The 15,933-nt window shown below is 44.0% G+C and overlaps 1 protein-coding gene across 3 annotated transcripts in view; it reads left to right on the forward strand.

Annotated features, from left to right (window-relative positions):
- magi2b (membrane associated guanylate kinase, WW and PDZ domain containing 2b) overlaps positions 1-15,933 on the forward strand; it is a 109,613-nt gene that overhangs the window by 44,950 nt on the left and 48,730 nt on the right. For all 3 annotated transcript variants that reach the window (XM_051692006.1, XM_051692005.1, XM_051692007.1), the window contains exon 3: positions 15,377-15,496. In XM_051692006.1, coding sequence (XP_051547966.1) covers positions 15,377-15,496 — 120 coding nt within the window. The remainder of the gene's footprint in view (positions 1-15,376; positions 15,497-15,933) is intronic.

Raw genomic sequence — 15,933 nt, forward strand, 5'->3', positions numbered from 1 at the left:
TGGCATATTTCATTAATTCAGTCAGTAACTGCACTGCTTGATTTAACAGAGACACAGGTCATCATTAAATAAACAGAAACAGTTCCAGAGACAGTTTAATCTTTGTTTTGTAGCCTAATGTTGTACTTCAGGCTTGTGAGACTTCAACAGTTCATATTTAATTTCGAATTGGACATTCATAATTTGCCAATCAGTATAAGATTACTTGTATACTGGAAGCGCTGAATGTTTCGTGCTGTAGATTCAAAAGTACAGACTCATTAGAATGGTTCTTTCGGGATTGGACTGTACCTGAAGCCCCATATGTTTTGCGCTATTGATTCAAAAGAACCGGCTCCTTTGAATAATTATTTTGTGAATTGAACTGTACCGGAAGCGCATATGTTTCCGCTGTAAAAAGAGCCGGCTTGAGACTCGTTCGATTGGGAATTAAATACACTGGTAGAACTGTGTGTTTTTACGCTGTAGAGCACTGCTGCAGAGATGCGCTGCTGGAAACACTGTCAGAGTATTTGAGGACGGTGTTCCAGCCACATCGGCAGAAAATTGCGCACTGGAGGACCGTTAGCGGAACCGAAAGTCGTGAAGATCATACGATTCCGGTATTTCTTTAAAGAATGGAACTGGTTCTGAACAAGAACCGGTTCTTGGTTCCCAACCCTGATGTCCCTATCCCCTGGTCGTGCGATATTTCCACTGCATGGCTCATTCACTTCAGTGCGGCAGTATCTTACATAGGCCTACCTCCTCAACTCTACCCACTAGGGCTGTCAAATTAAAATTCGAATTTTGAATATTCGACGAATTTAATAGAAAATGCACATTTGAATGCTAAAACGTCATGGTTACTGGTGTAACCTCCGTTCCCTGATGGAGGGAACGAGACGTTGTGTCGATGTAGTGACACTAGGGGTCCCTATACGAAACGCCACAACTGGCTGAACTGTGTTACGAGAACTGGCGGTGTGTGGTGGGCAGACTGCTGTGTGCCTCATAGCCAGCGCACCAGGTCGACACGTAACCTCCCCCAACATAGTTATGAGTGTCGAACGGCCCTTTTTGGGGACAAGTCGACTACCCAAAGATAGAGACAGGCTTAACCCAGTCGTGGCCTCTTTTCCCCTTCCCTTTTTACGCTCCCTAAAAAAGAAGGGAGGTTATCTGACTGGGCCGCCAGGTCTAGTCGGGGGGTGTCCCTCCCAAGGGGAAGACACCGTGGAGACCACACCTCGCCCAAAGAGAGGGGGGGATATTTAAGTGGAAGAATACGTCACACGGTCTTTCCAACCATGTGGAGAGCCTTCAAGGTAGATCCTGCCCAATGGGGGAGGAGTTATTACAAACTTGGAGACTGGGGCAGAGGGGCTCTGCCAAAGGAAGACGCAGTTTGCCAGCAGGGAAACGAACTAGCGGAAGATATATATCGCATGGGGTTAGCCTTACAGGGAACCGCCACATGCGGAGCACCTACCCCAGAACAGGGCTCTTAGCGCATGTACTGGGCTGGCAGCGAGTCTCTCCAAAAACTCGACTGCCAAAGGGCTCGGAGGTAGTCAACCAGGGAACAAAGTTTGTGAACACTACTGGGAATTAATGGCGCACATCTTCAGCTCCAAGGGAGGTGGAAGGCACTATGTGCAAGCGATACACCCGGCCAGCTATCCCAGGCTTATCCGCTTGTGTTGCATACCACTACCTGGGACGAAACCAGTTCCACCCGGAGGCTGTAGAACCTTGCACAGGTGTTAGGTGTTGCCCAGCCTGCTGCTCTGCAAATGTCAGTTAGAGAGGCACCCCTGGTAGAATGGGCTGGTAGCCCTACCGGGGCCGGCATGTCCTAGGCGACATATGCCATAGTTATGGCGTCAATGAGCCAGTGGGCGATCCTCTGCTTGGAGACAGCGCTTCCTTTCCGCTGTGCACCAAAGCAGACAAAGAGCTGCTCAGAGATTCTAAAGCTCTGCGTGCGATCCAAATAGATGCGTAAAGCGCGCACCGGACACAGCGACGACAGGGCTGGGTCTGCCTCCTCCTGTGGCAGCGCTTGCAGGTTCACCACCTGGTCCCTAAAGGGGTGGTGGGAACCTTGGGCACATAGCCTGGTCAGGGTCTCAGGATCATGTGAGAGTAACCTGGACCGAACTCCAGGTACGTTTCGCTGACAGAGAACGCTTGCAGGTCACCTACCCTCTTCATGGAAGTGAGCGCAGTCAGGAGGGCAGTCTTCAAGGAGAGTGCCTTAAGCTCGGCTGACTGCAAAGGCTCAAAGGGGGCTCTCTGTAGACCCTGAAGAACTACAGAGGTCCGATGAGGGAACGAGGCACGGTCTGGAGGGATTCAGGGATTCTTAGGAACCTGATGATCAGGTCGTGCTTCCCTAAGGACTTACCGTCGACTGCGTCGTGGTGTGCTGCTATGGTGGCAATGTACACCTTCAAGGTGGAAGGAGACAGCCTCCCTTCCAACCTCTCCTGCAGGAAGGAAAGTACTGATCCGACTGCGCATCTCTGGGGGTCTTCCAGACGGCAAGAACACCACTTAGCGAACAGACGCCACTTAAAGGCATACAGGCGCCTCGTAGAGGGGGCCCTAGCCTGAGTGATCGTGTCTACCACCGCAGATGGTAGACCGCTTAGGTCTTCCACGTCCCATCCAGGGGCCAGACATGGAGATTCCAGAGGTCTGGGCGCGGGTGCCAGATGGTGCCCCGTCCCTGAGAAAGGTCCTTCCTCCAGGGGAATTTGCCAGGGGGGAGCTGTCGTGAGGAGCGTGAAGTCCGAGCACCATGTCTGGGCAGGCCAGTGTGCTACCAGGACGACCTGCTCCTCGTCCTCCCTGACCTTGCACAGGGTCTGTGCAAGCAGGCTCTCTGGGGGAAACGCATATTTGCGCATGCCAGGGGGCCAGCTGTGTGCCAGCGCGTATATGCCGAGGGGGGCCTCGGTCAGGGCGTACCAGAGCGGGCAGTGGGGAGGATTCTTGGGAGGCGAACAGGTGCACCTGTGCCTGTCGAATCGACTCCAAATCAGCTGGACTACCTGAGGGTAGTGTCTCCACTCTCCCCTGAGGGTAACCTGTCGTGACAGCATGTCCACTGTAGTGTTGAGGTTGCCCGGGATGTGAGTGGCTTGCAGCGACTTGAAGTGCTGCTGACTCCAGAGGAGGAGACGGTGGGTGATTTGTGACATACAACGAGAGCGCAAACTGCCTTGGCGGTTGACATATGCTACTGTTGTTGTGTTGTCTGTCTGAACTAACACGTGCTTGCCCTGGATCAACAGCCGAAACCTCCGCAGGGCTAGCAGAATTGCCAACAACTCAAGGCAGTTGATGTACTAATGCAGTCGCGGACCCGTCCAGAGGCCGGCGGCTGCGTGCCCGTTGCAAACAGCGCCCCAGCCCATTTCGGAGGCGTCTGTCGTGACCACGACGCGCCTGGAGACCAGTTCTAGAGGAACATCTGCCCGTAGAAACGAGAGGCTGGGGCCTCACGGCGGGGCGGAGCTCGAGGTGCCACACTACGTCGAGGACATCGAAGCATTTACCTGCCTCCTTGTGACCACCCCTGGAACAGCCTGGGACGGGGGAGGAAGAGGCCTGTCCTCGTGACCCGTGGAGACTGTCACATCGGGGGCGGATTTGTGCCACAGCTGGGCGCTCAGGGGCGGGAGACCACCGCTGGAGCGCCAAACCTGCCAAATAGAGTAGTGGACGGTGGTCGTGATGACGGCCGTGCACACCGGATACGTGACCCAGGGAACAAGGAAACCGCTCTTGCTGAGCTCTTGAGGACTGCAGCCACTTGGGCATGCAGCGCAATTATAAGGTAACAAAAAGGTAACAAAAAGATGGAGATCTGCTTACCAGCTCCAGAGCAGCGGGTTTCATTGTCCCTGGGTCGTCCATCTCAAGGGCGCTTTGAAGCCTTTCACGGGTTCTGGGCGGCCGTGAGACGGGTGGCGTCTGCTTCCTGTGGTGGGCTCCACGCCGGGTCCGGGCCGAAGGGGTGGGCTGTGGTGGAGCCGGTGCAGTCACTGCAGGGGGACGCCCTTGGTGATGAGTAGACAAGGTGCGGGATCTTGAGCCGCGCCGGGGCAGGATATGTCAGCTAGCATCCATCTACTGCTCTACCATCGAAAACTGCTGGGTAAAGTCCTTGACGGTGTCGCCGAATAGGCCCGCCTGGGAAATGGGGGCAGCAAGGAATCATGTCTTGTCGGCCTCACCCATCTCATCCAGGTTGAGCCAAAGATGGCGCTCCTGGACCACTAGTGTGGCCATCCTCCGCCCGAGAGACAACGCCGTTACCTCTGTTGCTCGGAGAGCGAGGTCGGTCGCCGAGCGCAGTTCCTGCATCAATCCCGGGGTGGAACTACCCTCGTGCTTTAGCGCCTTGGCGGACTTGCAGGAGAGCCATGGCGTGCAGGGCAGAGGCGGCTTGTCCAGCGGCACCGTAGGCCTTGGCCGTCAGAGACGACATAAACCTACAGGCCTTGGACGGGGGCTTTAGGCACCCGTGCCAGGTGGCGGCACTCTGCGGGCACAGGTGCACCGCGAGCGCCTTTATCCACCGGGGGATTGCTGAATAGCCCTTGGCAGCCCCACCATCGGGTAGTGAGGGCGGGGAAGCTGAAAAGATCAGGACCGGGCAGTAAAAAGTGCCTCCCGCGACCTTGTCAGCTCTTCATGCACTTCCGGGCAGAAAGGAACAGGGGCAGGGCGTGGCTTTGAGCGGCACCGCGAGCCCAGGAACCAATCACTGAGCCGCGAGGGTTCAGGGAAGGGCAGTGAGTTCCACTCTAGCTGACGCTCGTGGCTGCCCGGGAAAGCATGTCGTCATCTCCGCGTCAGCCTGTGACTGGGCGATCGACCCCGAAGGGAGGAGCCCAGCTGAGGCTTCTGACAGGACGAGCCCGCTCTCAAATGCTGTGCTCAAGAGCTCATCACTTTCGCGGGCTTCGAATAAGAGGTCGAACTTGCCATGAGACGAGCCGGCGGACTCATCCGGAAGCCCGATCGGGGCAGACGAGCGTGCTGGGGAATGGGAGGTCCGCGGGGGAATACCCGGCGGATTCGGTCCCATTGGGGTCCCCAAATCACCCCCAGTGCTAGCCGCGCTGGCCTCATACCCGTGGGTAAAAGGACCGAGGCAGGAGCCTCTGGGGTGGCTTGCTTTTTTACGAAGGCGAGCCACGACCGCAACGTTGCCATGGACATATTCTCGCAATGAGAACATGACCATCCACGAATGCTGTCTCCGCGTGAGCAGTGCCCAGACACGAAAGACAGTGATTGTGACCGTCAGAAGGCGAGAGATAACGAGCGCAACCAGTAATAACACACAATCGGAAAAGCATTTTTAAAAAGATGCGTCTTTAAAAAGACGTTCCGTGTGTGCCGCTCTTTTAGAGAAATATACTCTTTTAGAGTAATATACTCTTATTTCTGCCGAAGCGCCCAGGGGCATTCTCTGCACTGCACCAGTGCAGAGGGGGGAGAAGCCGCTGAAATGCGCCGTCAGATCCAGCAGTGGTGAATGAACAGTAGTTTTCAGCTCATTGAGCATGACTGTTCGGCTCCGAAGAGAAAATCTGAATGAGTGGTTGCATACCAGCTCCTTTTATACCCGTATGTCCGGGGGAGTGGCATGCAAATACCACTTGCCAATTTTCATTGGCCTTTTATCAAAGACCAGAGGTGTCTCGGGCTCCCAAGAGTGACCCCTAGTGTCACTACATCGACACAACGTCGAGTGAGTGACAGATAGGGAACTGTGTATTTGAATTTTGGATGTGTGCCAAGCACTGACGATGACTTCAGATTGATCACATTCTTTCGCTAAAACAGGCTAGACACAGTGCAACAAATACAGTTTAACAGAAAGCAGGTGTCTCAATATGCTTTTAAAGTTCTTTTTAATTAGTCACATCATCTGAAAAACAGCGCTCCTACACGAGTAATGAATTTAAAAAAAATTGGTATTCCGCTGTTATTAAGTTTGAGTCGGGGGTAACATACTGTGCATCAGTGAAAGTGTAACACCATGTGAACTGTCTATTGAAGTGTTCAATAGTTGCAGTAATATAACATATAACAGTGCTGTATGGTTTATGTATTTAATGCACCCTCTGGACTAAGGAAACAACGTCAATCTAAAAAAATCAGCTGATTTTAAAATGTGAAATATTATTTGAATTTTGAAAATATTTAAGGTAAAAATTCGAACTTCGTTTTTCTGCCCAGTTGACAGCCCTACTACCCACCCTGAAAGCTGCTTACCTCCATCCAAACATTAGCCATTCAGTGCACAGAGTGGTGCTGGGCTTCAAGGTTGGAATGACCGCAGATTAGAGGGAACACAACCCTCCCATCACCGAGTGTCAGCGAGGGCTGCGGATGATTACAGGCAAATTTCAACCCTTCAGCCCCACATCATGAACCCTTCTAACAGCTCCAGTGATAGTACACAAGGGCAGGGCCTCAGTGTCAGCCTTCATCCAACTCCAACCTGCAGAAAGTAATTTGTGCTGACTGGAAACAAAGACTGGAAATATATTTGAACACTTGATTGTTTCTTGCCTTCTTGGACTTGGACACCTTGGAGAACCAACCCTATCCCCAACCCTTCCATTTTCCGCTTTGTGCCATGCCTAAGAACATGCCTTAAGAACGTGCCTTTTGTAACTTATTGGTTTAATTTATACTTTCAGGCACCTCTGATGTTGTAACTTTGTTAATGCCGGATAGATTTTCAGAAAAGAGTATGATTTTTTTCATTTTGCTGCCCCACAGATCAATCTTGTCAATATTGTTTTGCATCCTGTTGTTGATGTCATTCTTGTCTCAGGCTTGTCTGAGAGTGTCTGGAACATCAGTTGTCAGGGCTTTGTTTAGCAAGTTGGAATGTTAGTCATAGTTTGCTTGATGCAATGAGAGGCTGCTGACAACTTTAAAGCAGAGAAATACAGAGATGAATGAAAACAGGAAGAAGGAAAGAATGAGCCGGCTTGGTTGATAACCATGAAATAAAGCTAAAGAAGCATTCTGAGAGGTAGCGGTGCCTTTTGTATCCTTACAGTTAATTATCTTTGACAAAGAATCAGATCTGGAATCGTATGAAAACTGACCAGTCAATTAGTCGACTAGTTTGTCTAGACCTTTTTTTAATCTAGACCTAGTTTTGATATTTGTCTCAGTGTCTCAAGCAGGAGGACGCGTTTTCAAAAAGCTGTCAGGTTTAAAAGAACTTCAGCTGTTAAAATGCGTCTAGAGACTAGCAAGCGACCGGTAGTGGATTTTGCAGATACCGATAACTAAGGTGGTGGAAAAGACAGATAACCGATTAATTAGCCAAATGAGCAAAATCCCAGATGCGTGTTTATCGTACAACCAAAATCCCAATGATAACCAGAAAAAATTATTTGGTGCATAATGCGGGACTTTTAACTATAAGCAAGCCCCGATTACACTGGGGACTCTTATTTTGAAAGTTGGTCATCAGTGATCCTTATCAATTGTGTGGTATTCCAGACTTTTTTCTTTTTCTCTAGGGAAACTGTCAGTCAAAATAAACAGAAACTCAATCAATAAATGTTATATAAATAAACATTCAATTAAGTATATGCTACATGTATATCTTTTTTTTAACATTTCGTATTGTAATTGTGAATTAGTCCATAAACAGTGATGGTCACAGACACTTGGCTCCATTACAAAGCTATGTATGTAAATATTCACCAAATTAATTTTTTTTTATAACCTATATATTCACCAGATGAAGGGTTCTGGCCACAGAGGAACTGATTAATCGGTAAAACCGAAATATAGGTCAACCTCTACTTGAGAGACCTCTGTTCTTTTCTATTTGTGGTGCTGTGTCTGACTTTCTTAAGCACAAGAACACATTCGGTCCAAGCGGTCCTTAAGAACTCATCCAAACGTGGCCATGTAAATCTGAAACCATTTATATTATACAGTGCTTCTTTAAAGGAATTGTTCACACAAAAATGAAAATGTGCTTATAATTTACTCACCCTCAGGCCATCCAAGATGTATCTGAGTTTCTTTCTTCATCAAAACAGAATTTAAGATTTTTAGGATTTCATTTCAGGCCTCCTCCTTTAAACAATGCAAGTGAATGTACTCCATTTTTTGACGGTCAAAAAAAATGCATATTTAGGGTGCATCAAAATAATCCACACGACTCCAGTCGACAAATAAAGTTCTTCTGAACCCAAATGATTGATTATTTTTAGAAACAAAACAATACTTATATACTTTTTAACTACAAATGTTCGCTTCCGTACATCTCCGTGACATGCGCTCATGAGAGGGATGACGTAAGCTCGTTGGTAAGGTCACGCATCACGTGGAGGAGGAGGCAGGAATTTCACTTGCATTGTTTAAAGGAGGAGGCCTGAAATGAAATCCTAAAAATCTTAAATTCTGATTTGATGAAGAAAGAAACTCTTGGATGGCCAGAGGGTGAGTAAATTATCAGCAAATTTTCATTTTTGGGTGAACTGTTCCTTTAAGACGATTAGTCGACTAGTTGCTCAGTCAACCGACTAGTCGATTGAAAAAAAAATGTAGTTTTGCATGTACAGTACCTAGTGTGTACATTTGTAGCAGTTGTACCTGAAAATATATTTTCATATCGGGCTGGTTTTGTGGGAAGATTAATCTGATAAGGAGGAAATCAAGCAGAGAAATGAAAACAGGTAAAGCTGGACGCAATTTTCTCTCATCATTTCTCACAATCACATCAGCCGTAATCGCATTAGAGAAAAAAGAGAGAGAGGTTGAGAGAGAGATACTAAGCCAGTCTCCATGCCCTGTTGTCATCAGATTTACCCCATGGATGTATTTAATCAGGACTCTTCAGGTAATTATGTGAACAGATGTATTAGTCAGGACAGATCAGTGCCCACCTCAGGCTCATGTCATTTAGCTTACCTTTATTTAGTAAAATGACATGGGCTGTTTAAAGTCAACATGAAATCAAAATTGACCTTTTTACTTTCTTAGTACACATTCCTGGTCTTTTTGTGCACAATTTATCAGTACATGTTATTCCAAAGATAAAAAAATATTCGTAATTTCCAATTAAAAATATAATAACTTGCTCTGCCTCTGAAACAACTTTTCTTTTCGGCTGATGCCACCTAGGCTGCATGGCTATTGGTTACATTAGGGCAACTTGTTGTTGCTTCCCATTTTAGCGGGGACATCCTGTATTTTGGCCCAAATTACGACGTCCCATACATGACGCCTTTTATCTTGGGGTCGTGTATTTTAGCAGAGAGTGAAATATCCCATATTGAAGGTATTATGTATTAAAACATAAAAAGGTCAGACGGTGAGACGAGGACCCGCGTCCTCTGATGAAACGCTCAAAATGCTCATGCGTCCCGTATTCACGTGACATTCAGTACTTTATTGCATTGTGGTTTCTCACAACCAGTATGGGTTACTGAACCTTAGCGCATCTCTTTGGGTAAGTTAAGCCAATGTCTGTGTTGTTATAAGAGGTTTGCAGTGCTTAGCGTGACCTGTAACATATAAATTACATATGGGTGTGTTTCATTCAGAAGTGATGATCTCTATGCCCTGTTTGCCTTCCACTGTGAGAGTTTTGTAGGGCAGAAATGTGTAATAAAACAGGCTGAACTCACTTTTGAACTAATTTTTATTGAAAATTCAGGTTGTAACGATCCTACTGCGTGACCATCATTATTGTATTTAATTTGAAGTGCCCTGTAAAGGCATTAATTATGCTGTTCGGAGCGCAGTATGTTTTCCTGTCGCAAAACCTGACGTATAACAACCATCGTGCACAGCAAATGACGAAAAAAACCCCACATAAAATCCGATCTGACCATTCAGACTGAGACGCATTAAGAAAAATCTGATTTTAATCGGATTCTAAACCACCTATGAATGTGGTTTGGATGAGGCTTGTAAAAATCAGATTTAAAGTGTTTTTGTCCCGTTCAGACTACAAAAACCTAAACGGATTTGAGTGACAGCGTCCAAAAAATCGGATTTTTTTCTGCCTGCGTAAACGTAGCCAAGGAGTTCTGAATCTGTATGGATTAGTAATATAGACAGAGATATTTATCATTACCATTAAATTACATCATTTAATATGTCATGTTTTATTGTGTTTTTAAAATGTTAAATGATTTTTTAAATAAAACAACTTTCACTTCAAAAGAAAGAAATCCCACTCCCAGATACTTATGGAGAGAACTGTACATTAATTCCTGTGGATTTAATTAGCCATACATATTCATGATGCATACTGTATGAAAATCAGCACTGTTTCTATATAATTTCCTCAGTGTCATGTTAAAGACTTAGTCAGTATAAAGATGCAGACATTTATGCTCAGAGAGCCCAGAACTCTATGAATAGATTCAGCCAGTACATCATATCTTCCTGAACACGTAAAACTGCATGATCAGAACAGTTAGATAACCCCCTGTGAAAACCCTTTCATCTTTGGAGATGATTCAGGCACATTTGTAATGTCACAGATGAATAAGTACAAATGGAATGGATGAATTTAGTAGCAGCAGTGAGCCGAGTGATTTAGTCATACTGGATGTGATGGTCGATGTCAACAATGTTTGACACAAATTCTAAACTATATTTGCATTTGTTGTCAAAAGATTCTTGAATGAAACAAGAGTGTTAGCTGTGAATGTTAGAAACAATAAGAAACCTGGTTTGAACTGACAGAGAGAGCTATTGCAACCACTGATTCACTGTATGTGAAACAAAACTAGATTTTTGCATTTTTTGAAGAAAAAATGTCTCTGTGATATTCTTCTCTCTAGAAATGGCTTGAGTCCTTCCTTCAATGCAAGTCTAGGGTATTTTTTGTGCCAGGTGAAAATTGAAGTCAGATCGCTTATAAAAGTATTATCATTCTTCTTCTTAACAAGCTGTACAATTTGAGGTATTGTTCATGTCCGTAGCACAAGTGGTGTGGGACGAGTGCATGCCGAAATGTAATACTTAGGGATAATTGCTTTGAAAAATCCCAAAGGCCAAAGTGTACTTCAGTTTTCCACGTGCCGGTCTCACGCACAGTGCGCGTGGTGAAAATGTGGTCATCATTATCCGTGTGCACTATGCTTCCATTAGCAAGCATCACTAGTACTGTAAAAATATTAACATGGTTCAATAAGATAAAGCTACACATTGTCATTTTAAAGAAGGCCTATTTGCACAGATTAAAAACTCAAATTTGGCTGAATAGCTTCTCAGCATTACGCCATAATCTCAGGGGAGCCATTGAATTTGTAAAAGGATTCACTTTTCTGTGTTTAGGCCCATTTAAAAAGTGCTAGAGAAAAGATGTTGAGGTGAATATCATTGAATATTTAAATGTTCTAATGTGCCTTTCCTGTCTGCATCATGCATAAACTGTGTGTGATGTATTCCTGTCCCTTATTCCCAATCTCTCTCTCTCTCTCTCTCTCAGGAAAAATAAGTTTATCTGAGTTTTATGCCTTACTTTCATAATTCAATGGTACTTTAGAGTCTCAGAGTCATTTTAGCCCCCAAAATTGAAATGAACTTTTCTTGTTCAAAGAGTTCACACTAGATGAAAATGCATTCCAACCACCTTTGATTTCTAGATACAAGGTAATGCATATCTTTCTTCTGAATCTAAAATGAGCTCCCTGACATGATTGTGGAAAAGTATTGTTTACAGTAAGTATACCAGAGAATCAAACAGATATAGGCAAAGGCTTTTATCTGCATTGGCTTGAAAGCTTGTCATATTATATAAGCTTATGACAAATATGGAGCCGAAAACCATATGGAAAAAATGCAATCTTTTGGGATTTGATTAAAAAACTTTATTTAGTCAGAGACATGGCCTAACAGGTAGAGAACATGCTTCAGCATGTTGCATCATGTTTGTGGTTATGTGGGCTGTATGAGTTTGTGTCCAACTTGTCATTTCCCAAACACATTCAACCCCTTTTCAACATATTGTTTCCTGTTTCCTCTCTCACTATTGCTGTGGGAAAAAAAGGCAGAAAATGTAAAAATAAAATAATAATAAAAAATAAAGAAATCTGGTGGAGACATGGTCAGTTGGTCTGTTTTGCTGGTTTAAAAGGGGTTTTTGGATATTTTTCATTTCATTTTTCATTTTTCATCTGATCACGCTTGGCAATCAGTTGGTTGACCATCTACACCAGTTAGTGGTAGACCGATATAAAGGTTTTACTGATTTATTGGTGCTGATAGTTGTTTTTGGAACTATTGGATATCGGCAAAAATCTATGCTGATTGTCCTTGCTTATAGTTAAAAGCCCCACACTATGCAGCAAATGTTCATTTTTCTGGTTATTATTAGGATTTTGGTTGAACAATAAACTGCTTTTGGGATTTCAATCATGTGAATGTGAATGGTATCCACTATCAGTCGACCTCTAAAACCAGCTAAATATCAGAGCTTGGGAGATCTACTAAACCCTCTATCAAGGTGTAAAAGCACCTTAGGCTGGTTTAAGCTGCTTTTTTCAGCAGGTTTATTTTCACAAAATTACCTGTATTTTGCCTTTTTGTTGCTAAAAGTATTTTTGCCTTGCTCTTGTCATGGTTAAAGATGTAGTGGATTTTACGATGGCCTCCACTATTTCTGTCTTTGACAGTTTAATTTAATCCCTGACAGTTTTATTGTGGTAGAGGAGTTGCTTAAATCTGCTAGCATTAGCTTATCAGGACCATTAGCTATTGTATGACAGTAATAGCCAGAGACCTACGTATACTCGGACCATTGTTATTTCTTATGTGGATAATATGTCGACTAAATGCTCCTTTATCCCAGCTGACAGTTCAGCTCCCTTGTGTCTAACTGAGTATCTGCTGGCTGCACAAATGAGCTGCTAGCTGCTGGCTAGGTGGCTGCAACAGTTTTCTTAAATGTCTTGGATGGCTGTGTTGCTTTCCTTTAAATCCAAACCTCTGTGGGAAGATTGAGTAATTTGTCATCCTGTTGGTGATTTAAAGACATCTGTTTGTCATCTGTTTGTCCACCAATTTGGCAATGAGCAGTTGTGACAGATGTCACGTTGTAGTTATTTGTGGTTATGATGGGTTTAATGATACAAAGTGACTATAGATTTGGGTAATTGTCCTATTTGTTTGGTTATAATGAGACGGGTAGTCAGAGCCATGGCAGAGCATTAGCACACTAATGTAGGATCTGTGGTGCTCCTGTGGGGTGGCAGGGTCGAGTCTGGCACATTTCTCCTCTCTCTCCCAATACTTTCCTGAGACCCTCTGTTGTCTTTTCCAATAAAGGCACAAAAATCCCATGAGTAAAATAAAAAGGGACAGCGAATATATTAAACAAAAGTCTTCTGTAGCTAAAGGCACTAATTGTTTGTTAACACTACATGGAAGTATACCATCTCAACATAGTATCTTTCTTCTGGTTTCTGATATGCATGATGATGCTCTATAAGCTCGACAGTGAAACAACATAATTCGGAATATATTTGATCAAATGGAATGTTTTCAGGTCTTTCAGGAGCATTTTATATTCAATTTGTGTCTCCTTGGTAACTGACTGTTCTTATTGATAAAGATCATTATCGTAATTTGATCACCCCATCCGTTACATCTGTGTTCACATTATTAATTACTCATCTGATTCACCTTAAGCTGTCATCTAATACTGTAGAATTAATAAGAATGTTACATCAAAATAAGCAAACACTTATCTTGAATATACAGATGTTTATAAGGATTTTTGCCACATTTATGTTTTGTAGTCATAAATGATTCACATCCAATAGTGGTATTTTCACCTTGGAGACACTGAGTTATACTGTGCATCTCTATTTGACCTGTTCATTTGTATTTGCCTTGGTATGAAGGGAGTGTCGATTAGGACAATCTGTAAAAGTATACAGTAAAGATGGACTTGGTTTTACAACCCAATGGACTCAGCTCAAACTCTGATTTTCAAAACTCTGTTTAAGCTACAAGTTTTTTGAAATCAGGGATGATTTGGTTGAGAGCTTCAGGGGATTGGATTATGATATGGTTGCTAAGCATTTGGCTTGCAAATCCCCAAATGCCTTATTTCTTAAGAATGTTTGACTACCCCAAAAATGTATTAATTTAGCCCCAGTAAATGTATTAATTATACAAAAAATGTACATAAACTGTTAATATTACTGTATTTAGTTAAAACATGAAACACAAAAGGAGAAGTTTTGAAGAATGTTCACACTTTTTTCTTCCAAACAATGAAAGTGGATGTAATATTCATGTACCATAATATTCTTTGGAGTAGCTTGAATGGAGGTGGTGAGATCATCTGAAATGGATGGTATTGTTCTTGTGTGTACATGAATATGGTAATCATTCAGTAGAATGGTATATATCAAAATACCATGCTATAACCTGACACTATCAATGTACCATGATATGACCACATTCCTTTTTTGTAAGGGTTTGTCTTGTTTCTAGATTATTGACCACTACTCTATACACTGATCAGCCACAACATTAAAACCACCTGCCTAATATTGTGTAGGTCCCCCTCATGCTGCCAAAACAGCGCCAACCTGCATCTCAGAATAGCATTCTGAGATTAAGTTATTTTCACCACAGTTGTACAAAGCGGCTATCTGAGTTACCATAGACTTTGTCAGTTCGAACCAGTCTGGCCATTCTCTGTTGACCTCTCTCATCAACAAGGCATTTCCATCTACAGAACTGCCACTCACTGGATGTTTTTTGTTTTTGGCACCATTCGGAGTAAATTCTAGAGACTGTTGTGTGTGAAAATCCCAGGAGATCAGCAGTTACAGAAATACTCAAACCAGCCCATCTGACACCAGCAATCATGCCACAGTCCAAATCACTGAGATCACATTTTTTCCCCATTCTAATGGTTGATGTGAAAATTAACTGAAACTCATGACCCATATCTGCATGATTTTATGCTGCCACACAATTGGCTGATTAGATAATCGCATGGATGATTGTTGGTTACAGAAGGGCTGGTTTGAGTATTTCTGTAACTGCTGATCTCCTGGGATTTTCACACACAACAGTCTCTAGAATTTACTCCGAATGGTGCCAAAAAAAGTTTGCGGATGTAAACGTCTTGTTGATGAGAGAGGTCAACAGAGGATGGCCAAACTGGTTTGAACTGACAAAGTCTATGGTAACTCAGATAACTGCTCTGTACAATTGTTGTGAGATGCAGATTGACGCTGTGTTGGCGGCACGAGGGGGACCTACACAATATTAGGCAGGTGGTTTTAATGTTGTGGCTGATCATGTATGTCTTAAATATTCTGACAGGTATGTTTTGTTTTGTTTTTCTCTCCAGGCACAACGAGACAGCCCAAAGAGGGGGAAGTCCCAGGTGTGGACTACAGCTTTGTGAGTGTTGAGCGGTTTATGGAATTAGAGAAAAGTGGGGCCTTGTTAGAAAGTGGAACTTATGAAGGTAAGTGAAAATCACTGTAAAGTCTCCTGCATCTCAATAAATTATTACCTTTTTAAATAACTGTCAAATCACACCTGCTATGTCATACTGGGCTGAAATATGAATTTTCATAAACTTGCTTGATGTTACAGCAGCAAGAAGCCCGTCTGTCTTTGACATTGTGCAAAGGTATTAAGAACTGGTGCAGTTTATGTCTCCTGAGAGCTGACACTGAGGTGTGTGGACTACTTTCAGAGGCAGGCGCAGGTTCCTTTTCTATTCATGAGAATAGTAAAAACCTATCAGTGAATCTGTGAGGCAAGCCACCAGAATGGCTTCAGTGGCAGACACATTGAGAACAATGTGTGTGAGATGAATCTGTGCCCCTAAATACTAAGTTTTCTTTTAGAAAATCGGTTCTTTCATGTTGGTTTCACTGGTGCTCTTTCTGTCTGAAT

The sequence above is a fragment of the Myxocyprinus asiaticus genome, chromosome 48 (assembly GCF_019703515.2).
Source record: "Myxocyprinus asiaticus isolate MX2 ecotype Aquarium Trade chromosome 48, UBuf_Myxa_2, whole genome shotgun sequence".
In the NCBI taxonomy this organism is placed as follows: Eukaryota; Metazoa; Chordata; class Actinopteri; order Cypriniformes; family Catostomidae; genus Myxocyprinus; species Myxocyprinus asiaticus.